Consider the following 24,604-nt stretch of genomic DNA (forward strand, 5'->3'; position numbering starts at 1 on the left):
GAGCAAACTTATATCGATTACATCGCATGTCTGGACACCGTACCTGATACAGACGAAGTGCGGGTTGCATAAAACGACGTCAGTAGGGGCAACTGAATCAATCTATATTACACTGCCGGAAAAAGAATTACCTGGAAAGACGACGTCGATTTGGTCCGATGATGGCATATGCCACTTGAGGGATGGTAGATGTAGGCTACTTAAAATGGATTCAACGTCGTCCACCAACAGACAGCTTGGTGACATAGCCACCAGAGCGCCATTAGTGTCTTTCCTTTAGTAGTGAATGCTCACAGCCAGAAGGCTCAGTGTGGTGCAAACGTGTGAAGCAAGTAGGCAACCATGCAAGGGAAACGCACTCGTGCTTCCTACAGCCAGCTGAGAGAGTTTGAAAGGGGTCGAACTGTGATCTTCCGAGTGGCAAGATAGTCCTTTAGCAGAAATGCCAAATAAGTCGGGCGTGTTGCATCAGTTGTACAACGATGTTCGTATCAGTTGGCACAAACATTCCCACACCTGTAGACGAAGTTCTGGACGCCCACACAACACAGACGTCCACTGCGACGTCGCATTTTAAGGGCAGCAGTGGCAGATCGAACAGCTACCACAGCACACCTATGAACCCACATGTGTCAACCTCAACTGTTGCGAAACAGTAATTAACATTGGGACTACGGGCACGCACGCCTCTAGCCCATCTTCCACTCATGCCACAGCATCGACGGTCACGGCTCCACCGGTGCCATCAGAGGATCAGCTGGAAGGTGGAACGGCGCGCCGAGGTCTTCAGCGGTGAAAGCAGATTCAGACTGCATGCAAGAGATGGTCATCTGCGCGTACAACGTAGTCCTGGTGAGGCTATCTCGTACAGGGAATTCGTCGAAAACACGTTGGTTCCATCCCAGGCCTTATGGTCTGGGGTGCGAGAAGCTACAATTCTCGTCCATCTTTAGCATTTCTGTAGGGGACGCTAACCAGTGCACAGTATGTGCAGAATGTTAGTGGACCCTTTCTTTCGCCATTCTTGCAACAGAAGGCGATGTGTTGTTCCAAGAGGATAATGGTCGCCCACACACTGCCAGCGAGACTCTACGTGCTCTGGAAGAGGTGCAGCAATTTCTCTGACCAGCACAATCTCAAGACAGTCTCCAATAGAGCGCATATGGGACATGACGGGACGACTTGTCGGCCAACAACCCTTACAGAAATACATGATCAGGCGAGCAGTTGTGGCATAACGTATCCCGGGACAGTATTCGCCATCTACACGACCAACTGGGTTCCAGAGTCAGCGTTTGTATTGCTGCCCATGGAGGCTACACCACGTACTAATATAGGTGTTTCAGCATGGGTCGATACCTAGTACCTAAGAACCGCTTGTGCTACTGATATGTAAATGGAATCATTTCATGTACTCCATATGCAATGTTGCAACACTAAGTCTTGAGTGAACTGGAAACCTCTAAAAGGGTGTACTACCTTTTTTTCCGGCGGTGTATTACTGAAAGCCAGTACAGCTCTTTGGAACATACTGTTTTGGCTTAATACACTACTGGCCATTAAAATTGCTACACCACGAAGATGACGTGCTACAGACGCGAAATTTAACCGACAGGAAGAAGATGCTGTGATATGCTAATGATTAGCTTTTCAGAGCATTCACACAAGGTTGGCGCTGGTGGCGACACGTACAACGTGCTGACATGAGGAAAGTTTTCAACCGATTTCTCATACATAAACAGCAGTTGACCGGCGTTGCCTGGTGAAACGTTGTTGTGATGCCTCGTGTAAGTAGGAGAAATGCGTACCATCACGTTTCCAACTTTGATGAAGGTCTGATTGTACCCTATCACGATTGCGTTTTATCGTATCGCGACAATGCTGCTCGCGTTGGTCGAGATCCAATGACTGTTAGCAGAATACGGAATCGTGAGGTTCAGGAGGGTAATACGGAACGCCGTGCTGAATCCCAACGGCCTCGTATCACTAGCAGTCGAGATGACATGCATCTTATCCGTATGGCTGTAACGGATAGTGCAGCCACGTCTCGATCCCTGAGTCAACAGATGGGGACGTTTGCAAGACAACAACCATCTGCACGAACAGTTGGACGACGTTTGCAGCAGCATGGACTATCAGCTCGGAGACCATGGCTGCAGTTACCCTTGATGCTGCATCACAGACAGAACCGCCTGCGATGGTGTGCTCAACGACGAACCTGGGTGCACGAATGGCACAACGTCATTTTTTCGGATGAATCCAGGTTCTGTTTACAGCATCATGATGGTCGCATCCGTGTTTGGTGACACCGCGGTGAACGCACTTTGGAAGCGTGTATTCGTCATGGCCATAGTGGCGTATCACCCGGCGAGATGGTATGGGGTGCCATTGGTTACACGTCTCGGCCACCTCTTGTTCGCACTGACGGCACTTTGAAAAGCGGACGTTACATTTCAGATGTGTTACGACCCGTGGCTCTACCCTTCATTCGATCCCTGCGAAACCCTACATTTTAGCAGGATAACGCACGACCGCATGTTGCAGGTCCTGTACGGGCCTTTCTGGATACAGAAAATGTTTGACTGCTGCCCTGGCCAGCACATTCTCCAGATCTGTCACCAAGTGATAACGTCTGGTCAATGGTGGCCGAGCAACTGGCTCGTCACAATACGCCAGTCACTACTTTTGATGTACTGTGGTATCGTGTTGAAGCTGTACCTGTACACGCCATCCAAGCTCTGTTTGACTCAATGCCCATGCGTATCAAGGCCGTTATTACGGCCAGAGGTGGTTGTTCTGGGTACTGATTTCTCAGGATCTATGCACCCAAATTGCATGAAAATGTAATCACATGTCAGTTCTAGTATAATATATATGTCCAATGAATACCCGTTTATCATCTGCATTTCTTCCTGGTGTAGCAATTTTAATGGCCAGTAGTGTAAACTAATTTCGCCGAGAGAACGGTCCGAACTGCGCCCTCGTCGTGCCACTCCACATACAAAGCGACGTACGGCCGCTGCAGACACTGCTGCAGCCCTGCCGTTCTCTACCAGGGGATTGGCGCGCCTACTGCAAGCGTCGGCCGGTCGTACGTTTTAACTGCCGGGGCTGCGAGGTGCGAGGGCAGAGCGCGGCTGGCGGCCGGCCGGATATCGCAATAAACGCGGCCGCCTCCTGCCTCTGCCGTGAGGAGGAGAGCGCCAGCTGGCGGCCACGCACGCACACGCACGCGCGCACGCACACTACGCGCAGTGCGTGGCGGCCGCCTCCTCGCCCTGCGTTTCACTCGTCTGGCGCCGCCATCTGTTTGCACAGTGAGTGTATATAGCAACCGGCGGGAGGAACCGCACCATCCAGCGAAACCCTGGCGCCGGGCGCTGGGTTACTCTCAGCGGACTCCATCCACACATCTTAACGAGAACACGTCGGCACTAGGGCAGACTAAGTCCTCGCGGCTAACTAAACGGACACCTCAGTTGCCGTCTGCACCGCGGGCGCCACGTAAAGTCAGCCACTTGAGCTCAAGCACAACTGGACTCACCTCAGTCGCAAACGACTGATTTCTACTGTTACTGACGTTCCACGAGCCCCTACGCTCTCGTGCAATAAATAGTCACGTACCCGAACAGCCAGTGGCGGACAGCTGACTGCCTCCCCCGTATATTTCTTCGGTACGAGAAACTCACAAGGCAGTTATCATGCGTATGTTCGGGAGGAACAGTATATCCTCAGTGATAACCGCACCTCCTTCAGTTTTTGCACTGTTGTTGCAATAAGATCCCAGTTTTTTCTTCCACAACTGAGAATGGATACACTGACAGAAGCTCGTGGCCAGTACCATCTTACGTCTTTAAGATATCTCTTTGGTGAGTAATGAGGTAGTTGTATTAATACATGCAAGGAACCCCTGTGAATATCAGGCTTGGGCCTGAAAGACTCCGCCACTAAATAGTGCAGCCTAGACAGTGAAAAATGGGTATGATAACCGGCTGGTTTCCAGCTGATGCCGTCTAATCACTGACTAGACTACTTCTATTACCTTGTTCTAAGAGGTACATATGTTCATCAGCTAGTCGAGAGATGTGTCGACCGAAGACAGAATATTTCTTCTCACAAACGATAAAATGAAAACTTCATTGAAAAAAAAAAAAAAAAACAGAATCAGAACCTTGGGTCTTGTAGTTCCCTCAACTCTGAGACTGAACCAATGTTAAAAATAAAGTTAATAATTATCAATTTAAATCAAGTACCAACAGGGAAATACCTAACGGCTGAAGTGTAGAAGAAGACAGAACACGCATTGCTACCCGTACTAGAAAAAATACACAAGTAAAGAATTCACCATATGATCTTTGTCACAAAATGGGCCACGTTAATTATTTGTGTCTTCTTAGATCTCCACCGTGTGTACGACTAGGTGGAAGAACAGCTGCAGCGATGGATCTCGGATATTAAGAACGTAGTCATAATTAAAAGTTAGATGCTACGGAAAGAAAGTCTGTACAAAATAAAAAACGAAATAAGTTAGTCGAATATGTCTTAAGGCAACCAGGAATAAAGTTTTAGAACTGAAAGGCGCAGAAAACGAGAAAATTTTGCAAACTCACGAAGATTAGAATATTTATCAAAATATTCAAGCCACAGACAGTGGAAATATATATATATATATATATATATATATATATATATATATGCTCCAGAAACGAAGAGATCGAGATATAATGATACTAGTTGACAGACTGTTTCTCTTTAAGGAAAACAGATTAAGACTGGGCAAAGCTCAATTGGGAAAGCATATGGGAAGATGGCCTTGACATCGCAGGCACCTATCCGCTACTTACATTTATTGGTTTATTAGAGAAATAGATACGAGTGTGACAGTATTCCTCCCTCTGGTTGTAGTGACAAGACTGAGCCGTAGCGTAGCTCGAGGTCTAGGTTAGTAAGAAGATGACATCTGGTTGTGAGTTGGCTAGCACCAACAAATGTGAATAGGATACAAATTTCGATTCGAAACAAAATGATCCGTAGCGATGGCGGACATCTGCGTTGGATCCATATGTAACACTCTTCGATATAAATAACGCACACGTCAAGGGATGATCATTTGGAAAAGCTGTACTTCTCCGATGAGTATTTCTGGGAAATAATACGTACGCATATCGTAAATCATCTGCAGAAAACGAAAGACTGGTGCGTTTGGGATACCGAGGAGGGAGGTGTAGAGTACGCAGCGGTAAAAGTAAAATATGGATATCTGAGTCAGGAACGACGAACCCGGATTTGAACCAGATCGTAATAAGTGCGTAAACGCTAATTCAGCATCACAACTACTCGCCCATCCCTCTCACTGATCCCGAAACGTGGAACCTGACACTGCACACCAGTACGTGGACTATCCCTCAGTATGTTTATCGATTTACTGTTGTGCATAGTGACGGGTTATCGGAGAGATATTTCGGCTGTGAGAGTACGGCCGGATGCCTGGGTAGCAGGTAGGCCTACTCACTCGGTAGTCTCGAGGTACTGAAAGACGCGGTATGCCGGCCGCCGGAACATGGGCGCTGCGAGGACCATAGCCTCCTGGCACTAGGAGAGCAGGCAGGTCCCCCGATCTCTGCGCCGAGCTGCGGGCCGCGCCCGCCTTCAGCGACGCACCGTCTCACCACGTCACAGCGGCACTGCACAGTGCGCGCCACGCCACGCTGCCCCTATAGCAGCAGCACTGCCTTATAGCTGGCGACCGCACCCGCCGCGAGCCGAGACTCCAGGCGCGCGCACACGTAAACACCACCTGGCACAACAGGTCGGCTTGGCGTCCCGACCGCGACTGACGTGCACGCGCTCCGGCCGCCGGCGCCGCCCGTCACAGAGAGCGCGCTAGTTGGCCGGGCGGCCGCGAAGCGGCGCTGCGAGCCGGGATTATCGATCGCTGGGTCGACGCGGCGGCGGTCGGGCCCCGGCCTGGGCGCGCGTCTGGCCGGCGCTGGCGCTGGCGCTAGCCCGCCCGCTGCCTACGTCACACGGTGGCTGGCTGGCCCTCCTCAAAACAACGACCGCCGCAGCAGCCGGCCGGCTGGATGTAGCAGAGGAGGGTGCGGCACGGCACCCAGCTAGCGACGCCGCCCGCACACAGTAGCCACACCTACAGCGCCCCGCGCTGCGGAACTGCCTTGTAGTGATTTCGAACTCGAAATCATCTGATCTGCATATAGATGCATAGTCTGCAAAACCACTGTGAAGTGCATGGCTGGCTGTACTCCCCACTGTACCACGCCTCTCACCTTTCCGTTCGTGGGGCGCGGAAACAGTAATTCATTAAACGCCCCTGTGCATGCTGTAATTACTCTAATTTTGTCTTTGCATTCCCTACGGATAGAATACGTAGCGATTTGTTATATATTTCTATGTTCTTCGCTTAATACTTGTTCTCGAAACTTTGTATGGATAACTGGCGCCTACCTTCGAGAATTTGCCAATTCAGCTTTTTTCTGCATTTCCCTGGCGCTCTCCCGTTTATAAAAATAAGTAAAAATTCCTACTGGCATTCTTTGTTTGCTGATACGAGTCCCACAGGCTTCAGCAGTATTCTAGGACAGGTCGCGTGAGTGTTTAACAGGCTCAGAGACGAAGTAGGAGACGAGGTACTGCGGAATTGAAGCTGTGAGGACGGGATGTCAGTCGCTCTTGGGTAGCTCAGTTGGTAGAGCACTTTCCCGCGAAAGGCAACAGGTCCCGAGTTCTAGTCTCGGTCCGGCACACAGTTTTAATTTGACAGGAAGTTTCGTTTAGCGGGCTGTCTGCCACCTGTTTTGCCTGTGATCGAGCCTAAGCGATCACTGCATTCCATATCCCCACAGACTGTTACAGCCACGTATGAGTTGACTGATTCCAGTTGTGATTAACTGACATTGTAGACATAGGGTACCATATTCCTTTCGTTTTCTAAAGTGCACAATTTTACTTTTATATACATATAGGGGGGGGGGGGGGGAGGGAGGGGTAGGAAGGATTCACACTCACAGTAGTGGAAGTTCCAAAACCTAACAGAATAGTTTATTTATTTATTTTTTTTTCATGTAAAGTCTCTTCATTTTTCAATAACTTTTGGATGCCCCTGTTGATGCAGGTATATTTTCTTCGTAAGTAAGAGAGATTCTTCGATGAATTGTGGAGAGCATACAAACCATTCCTGCAAATATTTGAAACTCTAGGATTTATTTAATTACATGTTAATAGATCTGGAAAATTCTAGATTAAGGAGGTTTTGTTTTATATTCACATAATGTTTGAAAGTAATAGGACTTTTACTTTGAGTGTTTATGTACCTACGTACACAAATTTGTGTTTTGCGGAAAATGACCGTTTAAGTTTCAGCTTGTATTTGGTATTCTTTTAGAACATTCCAGCATCATAAGCAGGTTCTTTTTCATTATCTACATCAGTCGTTCTTCCACCTCACATTCCTATGATGCACTCTTCTAGATTCTGTCAGCTCTAAAAATGATTTATCTGCTTTCACTACAGGCTCTCAGTCTATCACATTCAAAGCTTTCATGCAGTTCACTCAGGGCTAATATCCTACATTCTCTATTAAAAAAAAAAAAAAAAAAAAAAAAAAAAAAAAAAAAATTAATTAAAAAAAAATTCTTGTTTAGCGCACCATCGTTAAAACATGAAACTGTATCATAAACATTAATACCAAGTGCATTTCTTTCCACAAAAGTGGTTTTTGGCAATCCTTCCCATACACATTGGTTAAAACGTCTATTTGGGTTTTGCCTATCGCCAATTAGTTTTCACTAGGTCGCTGAATGTAAGTCTGACGGCTTCTATTACAGCAATTGGTAGACAATTCCTGCGATGATTTTCTTTACCACCAGCAATTGATCTTTGGTAGCCAGACCATGATTCACTTCCCTTGAAGTGAATCACAACTGGAATCAGTCAACTCATACGTGGCTGTAACAGTCTGTGTGGATATGGAATGCAGTGATCGCATAGTTGTGGATAGGGTTATTTTCTGTGGACATTTAATGGAAGTATAAGTTCCAAACTTCTTGCTGCCAAGTCATAATATATCTGTATCTTGTCAATTTCTGTATCTGTCAGTCACCCTAACACTTTTATTCCCTTCCCATCAGATTACTGTCTTCCTGACGGTACTTGCCCCACACATTCTAATTCCTACACATGAGTGTCATTTCCATACGCAGCACATTTTTGAACATCAAGGAAAGCTTCGCTGTCACCGTCACGAAGATATTTACATACTGCAGTCTGCAGGACGCTACTGATATGGTAAACAATCTGACAACTCCTGGAACTTTCATACACTACCTGAGTCTTTATAGTTATATTACATTCATGATCTGGAATCCCTTTCACACACACTGACAGAATTTGCTCAAAGCTCCACATCTAGTACTTTGCCAGTGTCAACAGCTGTTGACTATAACAACTCCGTTCAACTAAGTGGGCTCTCTTTTTAGCCAGGTACCATCAAAAGCGGCCACTATGTCCCTGTTGCTATCACTTTCGGCGACAGATTTTCAGCAGCACTTTTCATTGATGACTCTGCAACGTCTTTTATTCTACTAAGCAGTAAGCCACAATATCTCTCAAATTTTACTGGAGGAGATAGAAGATTCATCACAGCGCAAAACGTTCTTGATGCTTTCTGTCCCCTATCAATACGGCGCATGCCATACGCTATCTTCGCATTCACATCATGTCCTTTGTTTATGGTTATAGATGTCATGCAAGCCGCACCAAGGTTGCATTTGCTACAGAGTACAGTTAAGTGTGTAGCAAGCCCTTTCCTGGCAGCCTCATCTTCCACCAAACAATCACACTGCGCACTAAAGCAATGCTTGCACACAACATTGTCCAATATTGACTGTGACAGTGTATTAACATCGACAATAATATTGCACGAATCAGATTCACAGCCTCCGTTTTCATTTAGCGCCAAAAACAAGTGTTCTTCTCGAAGCACGCGGCGGTAGTTCGTTTACCGGCACCAAGAGGTTGCAGTCTTCTGCCACTGGTGTAACATTTGTTGAAGCACGCCTTTCTCTGAATCTCTTACCCCGGTGACGTCGCTTGCGGTTCAAGCAACGAATCCTAGGCACTTTGTGCGATAATATGCCATAATCGAGCACAAAACAACGCAGGCAAAGAATATCGATTAAGAAATTCACAAAACCACATTGCCAGACTTTCAAAACAAAGAATAAACAAAAGCAGTGAACAAAACCATACACGTCGATACCAGCGGAAAAAGTATCGATATCGATACTGCTTCGTTTCTGGTACGACAGACAATCCTTGCAAAAATAAAATTAAATAAATAAATAAATAAATAAATAAATACACGTTTGAACTCCACAGAGTGAAATACAGTGACGTATCACAGAAGAATGCTGTACGAAGAAGCGTGACGCTGCTCTTTGGTACACTTAAGATCACATAAAATGTCTTATATTTCCTCAGACATGTATGTTTTATAAAGTCTTCAGCAGGATATGCACTAAAAATGAGCAAATTTTTGAAAAATTGATTTTTTAAATTTTTTGTTAAAGCAAGCTGACAACTTCTGCACTACTTTGAAATATTTTCGAAGTCTGAGTAAATATTTGTGCAGCGTTTTTCGGACAATACTTCAGTACAGGTAACTGCGTCATTTACAAAAAGTCTCAAATTACTATCAACGACCTAGTGCCTTGTGTCATGACTTTGCTTCATACCAAAGCGACGATACTGAATGGCAGGGTGACTGTTTCTGAGCACCAATAGATGTAGGTGCATATTCTGCAAGATAAATCACTAGCTGGACGTGCAACTGTATTCGAAAATAATTTTCCTGCAAAATACGCATTATTAGGCGTTTCCGTACCTTTGTGGGCGCATGAGAGACATGAAATCAAGCGAAGTGAATCCAAATGCTTCCAAATACTACCAGAATAATTCAGTGTGAGTGGAGAATGTCTGTGACAGTTTCAAAGCCGGCCGGTGTGGCCAAGCGGTTCTAGGCGCTTAAATCTGGAACCGCGCTGCTGCTACGATCGCAGATTCGAATCCTGCCTCGGGCATGGATGTGTATGATGTCCTTAGGTTAGTTAGGTTTAAGTAGTTCTAAGTCTAGGGCACTGACGACCTTAGATGTTAAGTCCCATAGTGCTCAGAGCCATTTGAACCATATTGAAGAGTTTCAAAATACACTCCTGGAAATGGAAAAAAGAACACATTGACACCGGTATGTCAGACCCACCATACTTGCTCCGGACACTGCGAGAGGGCTGTACAAGCAATGATCACACGCACGGCACAGCGGACACACCAGGAACCGCGGTGTTGGCCGTCGAATGGCGCTAGCTGCGCAGCATTTGTGCACCGCCGCCGTCAGTGTCAGCCAGTTTGCCGTGGCATACGGAGCTCCATCGCAGTCTTTAACACTGGTAGCATGCCGCGACAGCGTGGACGTGAACCGTATGTGCAGTTGACGGACTTTGAGCGAGGGCGTATAGTGGGCATGCGGGAGGCCGGGTGGACGTACCGCCGAATTGCTCAACACGTGGGGCGTGAGGTCTCCACAGTACATCGATGTTGTCGCCAGTGGTCGGCGGAAGGTGCACGTGCCCGTCGACCTGGGACCGGACCGCAGCGACGCACGGATGCACGCCAAGACCGTAGGATCCTACGCAGTGCCGTAGGGGACCGCACCGCCACTTCCCAGCAAATTAGAGACACTGTTGCTCCTGGGGTATCGGCGAGGACCATTCGCAACCGTCTCCATGAAGCTGGGCTACGGTCCCGCACACCGTTAGGCCGTCTTCCGCTCACGCCCCAACATCGTGCAGCCCGCCTCCAGTGGTGTCGCGACAGGCGTGAATGGAGGGACGAATGGAGACGTGTCGTCTTCAGCGATGAGAGTCGCTTCTGCCTTGGTGTCAATGATGGTCGTATGCGTGTTTGGCGCCGTGCAGGTGAGCGCCACAATCAGGACTGCATACGACCGAGGCACACAGGGCCAACACCCGGCATCATGGTGTGGGGAGCGATCTCCTACACTGGCCGTACACCACTGGTGATCGTCGAGGGGACACTGAATAGTGCACGGTACATCCAAACCGTCATCGAACCCATCGTTCTACCATTCCTAGACCGGCAAGGGAACTTGCTGTTCCAACAGGACAATGCACGTCCGCAGTTATCCCGTGCCACCCAACGTGCTCTAGAAGGTGTAAGTCAACTACCCTGGCCAGCAAGATCTCCGGATCTGTCCCCCATTGAGCATGTTTGGGACTGGATGAAGCGTCGTCTCACGCGGTCTGCACGTCCAGCACGAACGCTGGTCCAACTGAGGCGCCAGGTGGAAATGGCATGGCAAGCCGTTCCACAGGACTACATCGAGCATCTCTACGATCGTCTCCATGGGAGAATATCAGCCTCCATTGCTGCGAAAGGTGGATATACACTGTACTAGTGCCGACATTGTGCATGCTCTGTTGCCAGTGTCTATGTGCCTGTGGTTCTGTCAGTGTGATCATGTGATGTATCTGACCCCAGGAACGTGTCAATAAAGTTTCCCCTTCCTGGGATAATGAATTCACGGTGTTCTTATTTCAATTTCCAGGAGTGTACTTCATGAAATTTTCTTCTACAATTCAAATCCAGAAAAATAATCTACCATCAAAGTACTAATAAAAAACTTCTACAAAATGCAGAGTTGGAAGTGTTCAGTGTCTTAAACGCCTATTGCCGCGAATATGTGGCGCACCCAATTATACCTGACAAGTGCAACGTAACACATCATTACAAAAATTTTAATTATTGCAAATTATGATTTTCTATTTTTTGGAAGTGGAAATTTAGTCACGTATTAAGGGGTTAATTACTGCACTGTAACACAAAAAAGGCCCACCACGTGGGGTTATCTGAATGGGATGGAAATCGGTAAATGAGATGCACATGTACAGGCAAACAAATGATGACAATTTCAGAAAAAAACGGACGACTTATTCAAGAGAAAGAGCTTCACAAATTGAGCAGGTGAGTAACTCACCAGTCGACTCCTGGCCCTTACACAAGCAGTTATTCGGCTTGGCACTCATTGACAGAACTGTTGGATGTTCTCCTGAGGGATGTCGTGCCACATTCTGCCCAATGCGCGCGTTAGATAGTCAAAGTCCCGAAATGGTTTGAGGGCCCTGCCCACAATGCTCCATACGTTCTCAATTGGAGAGAGATACGGCGATCCTGTTGGCCAAGACAAGCAGTAGAAGCTCTGGCCGTGAGCGGGTGGGCATTATCTTGCAGAAATGTAAAACCAGGATGACTTTCCGTGAACGGGGCGTAGAGTATCGTCGACGAAAAATGGCTAGAATGGCTCTGAGCACTATGGGACTTAACATCTATGGTCATCAGTCCCCTAGAACTTAGAACTACTTAAACCTAACTAACCTAAGGACATCACACAACACCCAGTCATCACGAGGCAGAGAAAATCCCTGACCCCGCCGGGAATCGAACCCGGGATCCCGGGCGCGGGAAGCGAGAACGCTACCGCACGACCACGAGCTGCGGACTATCGTCGACGTCCCGCTGTCCTGTAAGGGTGCAGCGGGTGACAACCAGGGGGTCCTCGTGAAATTGAGTGGAACCTCAAACCATCACTCCTGGATGTCGGACCGTATGACGTGCGACAGACAGGCTGGTACACCACTACCGTCCAGGGCGGCTCCACGCACGCCTTCGTTGCTCATGGCGGCTCATTTCGAAGCGGGATTCATCACTCAAGATACTTCTACTCCAGTCTCATGATATACGGGGCCGAATGTGCGCGACATCTCTGCAAATGTGATTATTGGTGTACAGAGGTCGCTGGTAGTCGGCGCAAAGAGCGACGTGAGCTCAGTCCCCTTTCTGTGAGCCTCCTATTAATGGTCCTTGTGGTCACTGAAGCACCATTTGCACATCGGATCGATGAAATGATGAATCCGAAGCTCTGAGTGCCTCTCTGACGACTGCTCGGTCCTCGCTTTCTGTCGTCCCTCTAGGTCGACCGCTTCCTTCTCAATTGTATGAAAACAATACGAAAATTCATATTTAAGAGCTCAAGTTGTCACAATTTAGTCTACCAACAACTGATTAAAACATGTTGAAAAGTAAATGAGACAGCTGTGAGTTATAAATTCACACCAATACGTAAACTGCTTTACAAGCAAATAACAAAAATGAGAAACGCATGCTAATAAAACAATGACTTTTTCCAAATACTCTTAAGAAAATTAACAATCGGTATGCAAAGTCGAATCTGTTTGGTAAATAGAACACAAGGAATTGGTTGAGGGAAATGGCATCCCATACTCAGCAATGTTGTCAAAAAGTGAAGTCTTTCACAGTCATATTTGGGACGCGAAAACAGATGTGGTTTACATGAACTTCCGATTCAGAACCACACTCATGTGCTGGAGAACTGTAAACTTTGATACGATGCAGATGGAGAGGTAAACAGACCATGACTTTGCGTCCTTCATGGCACTGTGTTCGTCCATGGTTAACCCATTCCTGCCAACATCTTCTTGGAGTGGCATCGCTCCTGTTCAAATGTAGACGGATTCGCCGACTACTCCAATCGGCTTTTTTGAGCCCAGTTACTCGTTCTCTCTCAAATACTGACATCTGCGTATATTGTTCACGCGCCTGTCTGCACGGCATAGTTACTGTCCAACTATGTACACGGATAGAAATTCGCAAAGATTTTATGCCCTGCTATCGACATGTCCCCTGTTTACCATTCTTGCGCGTGGAACTGCGCTGCAGAGTCACAAATTGATCCTTCGGCTGCCAATGTTCCTAATTCTGCTTTTTCCGTCGATGCTTCTATGAATACCAATTTGTGACTAATTTACTAATTTGTATAGCTCCTTCGTGGTGCGACTTTTTCTTGGTGTATTCCGTAATCTCTGAAATTAGGTAAAACAATACTTATTGCATAATAGGCTGTAAAACATATGCTTGTAAATTCGCAATTTATTGAGGCAATCTGCATGTAAATCTAACCTTTGGTTTCAGTGTTATGGAATTTATAATCGAGCAGAGCAGCAGAATTAGAGAGATGCAACCCAGCCGTGTCTGTTGCCCATATTTACGCAAGGTGACGAGAAACAGCAGCGTTAGAAGTGGAGCCGTGTGCCAGAGAGAGGTGAAAGAGGCGTACACAATGTTTTGGAAGCTGACGTAGAAATAGCTGCGGTGAAACTAAAAGTAAGACGCTGTTTGAGGAGAGAGGCACCCCTTAACAACATTCTGGACTCGTCCCCATCTCAGAAAGGGGAATGACGCGAAATAGTCCGCCAGTAAAAACACGGTCAGGGTAAGAAACGTATATCCCACATTTTTCGCAAGAGTGACTCCGAGTGAACAAAAACGACAGTCACCGTTGGACCTAATAAGAGTGTTTTAATTACAGTTGTTACGAAAAATGACTTGCATGACGTCACAAAAAAGAAAATTTTACAAATAGGAATAGCAGCCCTTTGCTGGAGGTATTATGTGAGGGGATTGGCTGAGATAGACCTTGTCTGGGGGTTTACTGTATAAAGTCCAGCGTGGCAGCCTTATTTCTGCAGGCGTCATTTAATATTCTGGTGTAATGTTCGCCTGTTGGGTTATCCCCAACTGGTTCCTTATATCGTAGAGTACACAGTAGGGAGACGATTACTGAGAATTAGTGACTCCCCCCAAGGCTCGATGAATTCTGGTGTGACGCACATAAATCTTTCATTCTGAATACCTTCGTTATGTATACCAACTTAATTGGCACAATGGCTCAACAAATAGTCTGTTTTTACCAGACGGGTTGCGCACTTATTTTTCTGGCCAACCAACATCTATACTGACCAGTCATTTCATTCAGAGTGTACGCATGCCACCAGCAAGAGCGTGACGTAGAACTTGCGCAGTGAAAGAGAAACTGGTAAGTTTTGCAAGCTGCAGACTCACTGACGTGTGTCGACTTGCAGAAACAAATAGGTGGGTTCACTTTAGAACGTGATTGTGCATGCCTGTAGCTCAAAATGCCGCCAACGCGTACAGTCCTTTTTTGGTAGAGACATTGTGTGAGGTGACTAAGTTAGAAACTGGCTGGTAATACGTTGCGGACGACTTACTGGTGAGGTCTTCTAAAGTCGCGCCGTCACCAGACTCCTATTCGGCCACACAAGGAACGATTCGCAAGCTACTTGCGAGTTTCATTTCAGTTGACACGCTTGCGGAACACGTATCAGAGCGCTACAGAGAGCTTATACGGTTTCGACGAGTGAGACGTCCTGAAGAATGTAGCCGTTTCTTATTGTAGCTGGCAGAGCCGATAGCTATTGCGAGACGACTTTGCTTAAAGAAATAGACTTGTCTAGGATTGATTGAAGCGGCAATAAGCTGCGCTGTTTCTGTGCACATTAGCGTGTCTTGCATTTGTGCGACTGCTGAGCTTTCTATTTTTTAAGCAATACCTCGACTTAACGAGCCCACGACCCAAGCATAAAAAACAGACAAGGGAAAGCGATGGTTTCGGGGAGATGACGTTTCACCGCTGACTATCACATCATTTCGTGCAACATGCAGATCATTTCAGGTGTTTGGCACACTTACAAGCTGCTTTACGCATTACAAGCACTGCAGAGGTGATTTAGAGAGCCTCAAGCGTGCTGCTGTACAGCGACGTTCGAACCCACAGGTTTCCGAATTCTTGTTCAAATGGTTCAAATGACTCTGAGCACTATGGGACTTAACTTCTGAGGTCATCAGTCCCCTAGAACGTAGAACTACTTAAACCTAACTAACCTAAGGACATCACACACATCCATGCCCGAGGCAGGATTCTGAACCTGCGAACGCAGCAGTCGCGCGGTTCCAGACTGAAGCGCCTAGGACCGCTCGGCCACCCCGACCGGCTTGTTAATCCGTAAACATGGTACGCAGAACTCTGAAGTCGGAGCCACTTCCTAAGTTGTGTTTTGCAATGTCAATTCTATCTCGACAAATAGCGTCTTCAGATTCTTGTAAGTAGCCGTCTTGACAAAGGATAGAGTTTCGAGCCTCCTCCAACTTCATCTAGGTTTCCAATATGGAGCCGACTACTGTTTACGTCTCCCCAATTGTATTGATATACGCACACATATCAGAAAAAGTTTTGCATCGCCCTGGTGCCCAGAAGTCCTGAAGACAGACGATGACCGTGGATATAGTATCACAGACACAGTCCCTTTGATTGTTCAGAGATGTTACTAAAGCCGGCCAAAGATGTAAACAACCATGTATTAGACGGAGGGGGTCTGACAGTCAATCAGTTCCTGTCATTCCACGGCTCGTGTTGTCTGTATTTCAGCCATGCGTCCGCATTCTTACTTTGTGCCAGGAAGGGCTCTCAACAAGGGAAGTGTCCAGGCGTCTCGGAGTGAACCAAAGCGATGTTGTTCGGACACGGTAGAGTGTTTTTGGTACTTGCATTGTTTAATTCATAAATTTCGGGCGTATTATAGTATTTGAGAGTGTAGCATCGCGTTTTAGTACCTGAATAGTGTAAAATCGCTTAGTCTCCTTCCGCCGCCGAGCAGTGTGTCATCAGTGCGCAAGTAGCAGCATTACTGCATTTACTAGGCAATCTTGTATTTTAATAACCGTTTAAATTTTGTGTCGAATTGTTTGTGCTCTCTGTAGATTAGTTCAGACGTTCTTTGCACAACAGTTTTTAGCATGGATAGGGACTGCAACTGCAGTGTTCGGATGCAGGCTGAGTTGGCATCCCTTCGCTCCCAGCTTCAGGCACTTTTAGCTTCGGTCACACAGCTCGAGGCTGTTGCCAATGGGCATCACTGTGGGGGTCCGGATGGGGGTTTGTCGGGGACGGCCAGCTCGTCCCACGCATCCCCCGATGGGACTACGACTGTGGCTGCCCGAGATACTGCCCACATTGAGGCTCATCCCTCACCTGTGGTAGAGTGGAAGGTCGTCTCGAGGTGTGGCAGGGGGCGAAAGACATTCCGGAGGGCTGAACGGAAGGCCTCTCCAGTTTGTCTGACGAACCGGTTTCAGGGTCTCAGGCTGATACTGATCTTCGGCCAGACATGGCTGCTTTTCCTGTTCCAGAGGTTGCCCCTCAGTCTACAAGATCCAGGCGGTCGCAGAGGGTGGGCTTACTGGTAGTTGGGAGCTCCAACGTCAGGCGCGTAATGGGGCCCCTTAGGGATATGGCAGCAAGAGAGGGGAAGAAAACCAATGTGCACTCTGTGTGTGTACCGGGGGGAGTCATTCCAGATGTGGAAAGGGTCCTTCCGGATGCCATGAAGGGTACAGGGTGCACCCATCTGCAGGTAGTCGCTCATGTCGGCACCAATGATGTGTGTCGCTATGGATCGGAGGAAACCCTCTCTGGCTTCCGGCGGCTATCTGATTTGGTGAAGACTGCCAGTCTCGCTAGCGGGATGAAAGCAGAGCTCACCATCTGCAGCATCGTCGACAGGACTGACTGCGGACCTTTGGTACAGAGCCGAGTGGAGGGTCAGAATCAGAGGCTGAGACGGTTCTGCGACCGTGAGGGCTGCAGATTCCTCGCCTTGCGACATAGGGTGGTGGGGTTTCGGGTTCTGCTGGATAGGTCAGGAGTCCACTACACGCAGCAAGCGGCTACACGGGTAGCAGGGATTGTGTGGCGTGGACTGGGCGTTTTTTTTAGGTTAGATGGCCTCGGGCAAGTACAGAAAGGGCAACAGCCTCAAAGGGTGTGGGGCAAAGTCAGGAATGCGGGGACCAAGTAGCAATCGGTATTGTAATTGTGAACTGTCGAAGCTGCATTGATAAAGTACCGGAACTTCAAGCGCTGATAGAAAGCACCGAAGCTGATATCGTTATAGGTACAGAAAGCTGGCTGAAGCCAGAGATAAATTCTGCCGAAATTTTTACAAAGGCACAGACGGTGTTTAGAAAGGATAGATTGCATGCAACCGGTGGTGGCGTGTTTGTCGCTGTTAGTAGTAGTTTATCCTGCAGTTAAGTAGAAGTGGATAGTTCCTGTGAATTATTATGGGAGGAGGTTACAGTCAACAACCGAGCTAGGTTAATAGTTGGCTCCTTTTACCGACCTCCCGACTCAGCAGCATTAGTGGCAGAACAACTGAGAGAGAATTTGGAATACATTTCACATAAATTTTCTCAGCGTGTTATAGTCTTAGGTGGAGATTTCAATTTACCAGATATAGACTGGGACACTCAGATGTATAGGACGGGTGGTAGGGACAGAGCATCGAGTGACATTATACTGAGTGGACTATCCGAAAATTACCGCGAGCAATTAAACAGAGAACCGACTCGTGGAGATAACATCTTGGACCTACTGATAACAAACAGACCCGAACTTTTCGACTCTGTAAGTGCAGAACAAGGAATCAGTGATCATAAGGCCGTTGCAGCATCCCTGAATATGGAAGTTAATAGGAATATAAAAAAAGGGAGGAAGGTTTATCTGTTTAGCAAGAGTAATAGATGGCAGATTTCAGACTACCTAACAGATCAAAACGAAAATTTCTTTTCCGACACTGACAAAGTTGAGTGTTTATGGAAAAAGTTCAAGGCAATCGTAAAATGCGTTTTAGACAGATACGTGCCGAGTAAAACTGTGTGGGACGGGAAAAACCCACCGTGGTTCAACAACAAAGTTAGGAAACTACTGCGAAAGCAAAGAGAGCTTCACTCCAAGTTTAAACGCAGCCAAAACCTCTTAGACAAACAGAAGCTAAACGATGTCAAAGTTAGCGTAAGGAGGGCTATGCGTGAAGCGTTCAGTGAATTCGAAAGTAAAATTCTATGTACCGACTTGACCGAGAATCCTAGGAAGTTCTGGTCTTAACGTTAAATCAGTAAGTGGCTCGAAACAGCATATCCAGACACTCCGGGATGATGATGGCATTGAAACATAGGATGACACGCGTAAAGCTGAAATACTAAACACCTTTTTCCAAAGCTGTTTCACAGAGGAAGACCGCACTGCAGTTCCTTCTCTAAATCCTCGCACAAACGAAAAAATGGCTGACACCGAAATAAATGTCCAAGGAATAGAAAAGCAACTGGAATCATTCAACAGAGGAAAGTCCACTGGACCTGACGGGATACCAATTCGATTCTACACAGAGTACGCGAAAGAACTTGCCCTCCTCCTAACAGCCGTGTACCGCAAGTCTCTAGAGGAACGGAAGGTTCAAAATGATTGTAAAAGAGCACAGGTAGTCCCAGCCTTCAAGATGGGTCGTCGAGAAGATGCGCAAAACTATAGACCTATATCTCTGACGTCGATCTGTTGTAGAATTTCAGAACATGTTTTTTCCTCGCGTATCATGTCGTTTTTGGAAACTCAGAATCTACTCTGTAGGAATCAACATGGATTCCGGAAACAGCGATCGTGTGAGACCCAACTCGCTTTATTTGTTCATGAGACCCAGAAAATATTAGATACAGGCTCCCAGGTAGATGCTATTTTCCTTGACTTCCGGAAGGCGTTCGATACAGTTCCGCACTGTCGCCTGATGAACAAAGTAAGAGCCTACGGAATATCAGACCAGCTGTGTGGCTGGATTGAAGAGTTTTTAGCAAACAGAACACAGCATGTTGTTATCAATGGAGAGACGTCTACAGACGTTAAGGTAACCCCTGGCGTGCCACAGGGGAGTGTTATGGGACCATTGCTTTTCACAATATATATAAATGACCTAGTAGATAGTGTCGGAAGTTCCATGCGGCTTTTCGCGGATGATGCTGTTGTATACAGAGAAGTTGCAGCATTAGAAAATTGTAGCGAAATGCAGGAAGATCTACGGCGGATAGGCACTTGGTGCAGGGAGTGGCAACTGACCCTTAACATAGATAAATGTAATGTATTGCGAATACATAGAAAGAAGGATCCTTTATTGTATGATTAGCGGAACAAACACTGGTAGCAGTTACTCCTGTAAAATATCTGGGAGTATGCGTGCGGAAAGATTTGAAGTGGAATGATCATATAAAATTAATTGTTGGTAAGGCGGGTAAGAGGTTGAGATTGATTGGGAGAGTCCTTAGAAAATGTAGTCCATCAACAAAGGAAGTGGCTTACAGAACACTCGTTCGACCGATACTTGAGTATTGCTCATCAGTGTGGGATCCGTACCAGATCTGGTTGACGGAGGAGATAGAGAAGATCCAAAGAAGAGCGGCGCGTTTCGTCACAGGGTTATTTGGTAACCGTGATAGCGTTACGGAGATGTTTACCAAACTCAAGTGGCAGACTCTGCAAGAGAGGCGCTCTGCATCGCGGTGTAGCTTGCTCGCCGGTTTCGAGAGGGTGCGTTTCTGGGTGAAGTATCGAATATATTGCTTCCCCCTACTTATACCTCCCGAGGAAATCACTAATGTAAAATTAGAGAGATTCGAGAGCGCACGGAGGCTTTCAGACAGTCGTTCTTCCCGCGAACCATACACGACTGGAACAGAAAAGGGAGGTAATGACAGTGGCACGTAAAGTGCCCTCCGCCACACACCGTTGGGTGGCTTGCGGAGTAAAATGTAGATGTAGATGTAGATACAGAGAGACAGGAACTGTCGATGACATTCCTCGCTCTGGCCGCCCAAGGGCTGCTACTGCAGTGGATGACCGCTACCTACGGATTATGGCTCGGAGGAACCCTGACAGCAACGCCACCATGTTGAATAATGCTTTTCGTGCTGCCACAGGACATCTTGTTACGACTCAAACCGTGCGCAATAGGCTGCATGATGCTCAACTTCACTCCCGACGTCCATAGCGAGTTCCATCTTTGCAACCACGACACCGTGCAGCGCGGTACTGATGGGCCCAACAACATGCCGAATGGACCGCTCAGGATTGGCATCAAGTTCTCTTCACCGATGAGTGTAGCATATGCCTTCAACCAGACAACCGTCGGAGACGTGTTTGAAGGCAACCGGGTCAGGCTGAACGACCTAGACACAATGTCCGGCGAGTGCAGCAAGGTGGAGGTCCCCTGCTGTTTTAAGTTGGCATTATATGGGGCCGACATACGCCACTGGTGGTCATGGAAGGCGCTGTAACGGTTGTACGATACGTGAATGACATCCTCCGACCGATAGTGCAACCATATCAGCAGCATATTGGCGAGGCAATTCGCTCCCCCATCGTGCACATCTTGTGAATGAGTTCCTTCAGCATAACGACATCGCTGGACTTGAGTGGCCAGCATGTTCTCCAGACATGAACCCTATCGAACATGCCTGGGATAGATTGAAAAGCGCTGTTTATGGACGACGTGATCCACCAATCACTCTTAGGGATCTACGACGAATCGCCATTGAGGAGCGGGACAATCTGGACCAACAGCGCTTTGATGAACTTGTGGATAGTATGCCACGACGAATACAGGTATGCATCAATGCAGGAGGGCGTGCTACTGGGTATCAGAGATACTGGTGTGTACAGCAATCTGGACCACCGCCTCTGAAGGTCTGGCTGTATGGTGGTACAACATGCAATGTGTGGTTTTCATGACCAATAAAAAGGGTGGAAATGATATTTATGTTGATCTCTATTCCAATTTTCTGTACAGGTTCCGGAACTCTCGGAACCGAGGTGATGCAAAAAAAATTTTTGATGTGTATTTAGAAAATTACTTAGCTATTTTTGCGAATTTTCATTGCAAACTTTGAAACATAACATCACTAACTTGATTTCTAGTGAGGTTACAGAAGTATGCCGTTTCATTTAGAAAATCATGAGTAAAGCAAACATTAATCTGGAGATTGTCTTGAACACGACAGTGTTCTCAAGTGCTCTCCAAGGTATGGTCCTGTTGAAGGTGGTGTTCCGTTGCCTTTCTTTGACCTATGAACTGACCGACCCCGCCAGTTTTTGGGGGACGTACACTTTAATGTGGATTCCGAACCACGTCATTTTTAACTTTAACAAACATTGCCAGAGGTGAAAGAAGTGATGAGCAACAGATAAAGATACTAGGACTGACTGGGGATCGAAACGAAGAACTTTAGAGTCCTGGTCTGGCATTTTATCATTGATCCACTGAGCCACATATCCCAGAAAATTAAAACCCGTTTTACACGAACGACTTTCTGGGTCAAAATCGACTACTAAACGTGCGTGCGCGTTTCGTGCCTACATGTAAATCAGCAACCAACCACGACGCGAGTTTGTGTCTGACGTCAATGATCTACAGATCATTGTGGAGTTCTGAATTTCCGTGTATGCACCACACTGCGCATGGTTCAGATGGCTCTCAGCACTATGGGACTTAACATCTGAGGTCATCAGTCCCCTAGACGTAGAACTACTTAGACCTAACTCACGTAATGACGTCACACACAGCCATGCCCAAGGCAGGATTCGAATCTGCGACCTGTAGCAGCAGCGCGGTTCCGGACGGAAGCGCGTAGAACCGCTCGGTCACAGCGGCCGTCCACTGCGCATTCGCAGAGACAAGGGACTATGGCGCAGTCTGTTAACATCGGATGTTACAAACTATTTTGGTCGAGCTCACTCATATTGTAGGAATGGATTTTGTGCGTTCTTAACTTTATTATGCTGTCTGCTTTGCTTTCGTGACACACCGAAAAGTTACACAAACTCCTCCTATTTTTTCCTACTAATGTTCTACAAGAGAGACAAAGCATCTGAAAACAAAGAGTATTTACGTTTCACAGAGAAAAAACCTACACTATGTATAAATAACAACGTAAATAGATACGTCTGCTTTAGTGAAAATTATAACAATAGTGAAAAGGTCAGAATTATTGGACGAGAAAAATAATTTTTGTTGTCATTTGGCACACAGCAAGAATCAAGATACAAAGGATAAAGCAAGAAGGCGTTGAACATATTGCCTGATGTGTTTACAAGTATACATTTTCTCTTGCAAATAAATGTATATGTTCTGAAATGTTTGGATGACACTCTTCATATTCTTCAGTTCTCAGAAGTGTACAGAAATTAATTACCACGCGAGCTGTGGCAAGAACTTACACAATGAATTCTGCTTTGGTCATTAATAAACACTAATGCCATAGCTTGTTCCTATACTCTGCTTCTGTATTTCGATTTTTCCGTAAAAAGGATAGTCAAATGGTTCAAATGGCTCTAAGTACCATGGGACTTAACATCTGAGGTCATCAGTCCCCCAGACTTAGAACTACTTAAACCTAACTGACATAAGGACATCACACACATCCATGCCCGAGGCAGGATTCGAACCGGCGATCGTAGCAGCCGCGTGGTTTCGGACTGAAGCGCCTAGAACCGCTCGGCCACCGCGGCCGGCAAAAGGATAGTCCTCAGAACCTCACTTTCATCGTTCAAATGCCAAACTGCACGGCAGACATTTCTCACAACACCAGCTATTTTGGCGCTAAACAGGCGAGACTCGGTACGGGAAGAAAACGCCAGGGGCGCTGCAGAAGACGCACTTGTCTCGAGTAGTCAACTGAGACAAAACGTTGATAACATAAAACGGGCTTAAAATGATACAAGTGTAACCCTCATTTGTTGCAAACTTCGTTTCGATAGCTATAACCGTTTACAAAACTGGGGGTGCCCAAATCATGTAGTTCGCCCTACACAAGCACGGCATACCACCTTGCTGTAACAACTTAAAGGGTAATGCCAACGTTAATGTGGCGACAAAGTGGTTCAGACAATGGTTCGAAAAGACCTGCCGGTTAACGTTACCAAAAATCATTCCAATGACACATTCTACAAACCACAACGATCCCTAGCATTCTTTTAAATGAGACATAAGAGCGGATTTGTACGAGAAAAATTCAGCCTTTAACGTCTTTTGTAGATCTGACTACAGATTACGCAGTAAAAGTAAAATGAATTTGAAGATCTTTTTGTTCTTTGTTGAGGCAGTCTGAACAGTGTACTATCAAGACACGAGCAAGAGGCAAAACACTCATGAGAATGAGGGAGAACACATAAACTTGTATGAGCCCTATAGTAACTGAGCGGCACTCTTCCTGTAAAAACGGTCCCAGAAGTACAGTGATTTTTTCCACAGTGGACAAACTCTAGGGACTGATCGATGAGAGGATAGGGAACAAAAAAGTTCTATTGTCCGGAAACGCATGGTTTCCACGCTAGAGACCATTTACTTAATCATACATTGTTACAGATACTGCGGTCTAATACGCGCTGTACCACGCAGCCACAGTTACAGTGCGTGTTGAAAATGGTTTCCACTTGCCTCTACGCATGCGGGTACGCTCAGTAGCATGCTTTGTCATATCGGCCAGGCTGCATCCGAACAGTGTCGAAGGGAGCATGAATACCCCGCTCCAGTGCCTCCACATCTGGAATGGGTTGGTTGGTTGGTTGGTTGGTTGGTTTTGCGGAAGGAGACCAGGCAGCGAGGTCATAGGTCTCATCGGATTAGGGAAGGATGGGGAAGGAAGTCGGCCGCGCCCTTTCAAAGGAACCATCCCGGCATTTGCCTGGAGCGATTTAGGGAAATCACGGAAAACCTAAATCAGGATGGCCGGACGCGGGATTGAACAGTCGTCCTCC

General features: G+C 46.8%; 1 protein-coding gene across 4 annotated transcripts in view; it reads right to left on the minus strand.

The window, feature by feature from the left end:
- The window catches only part of LOC124802503 (focal adhesion kinase 1), a 762,075-nt gene that overhangs the window by 565,363 nt on the left and 172,108 nt on the right, over nt 1–24,604 (minus strand). For 3 of the 4 annotated variants that reach the window (XM_047263323.1, XM_047263326.1, XM_047263322.1), the window contains exon 1: nt 5,513–5,818. The exons of the other annotated variant lie outside the window; for it this stretch is intronic. In XM_047263323.1, the coding sequence (XP_047119279.1) occupies nt 5,513–5,580 (68 nt within the window). In that variant the 5' untranslated portion in view covers nt 5,581–5,818. Of the gene's footprint in view, nt 1–5,512; nt 5,819–24,604 lie in introns of those variants that run through there. 4 annotated transcript variants of the gene reach the window in all.

The sequence above is a fragment of the Schistocerca piceifrons genome, chromosome 6, assembly GCF_021461385.2.
Source record: "Schistocerca piceifrons isolate TAMUIC-IGC-003096 chromosome 6, iqSchPice1.1, whole genome shotgun sequence".
NCBI classification, from domain to species: Eukaryota; Metazoa; Arthropoda; class Insecta; order Orthoptera; family Acrididae; genus Schistocerca; species Schistocerca piceifrons.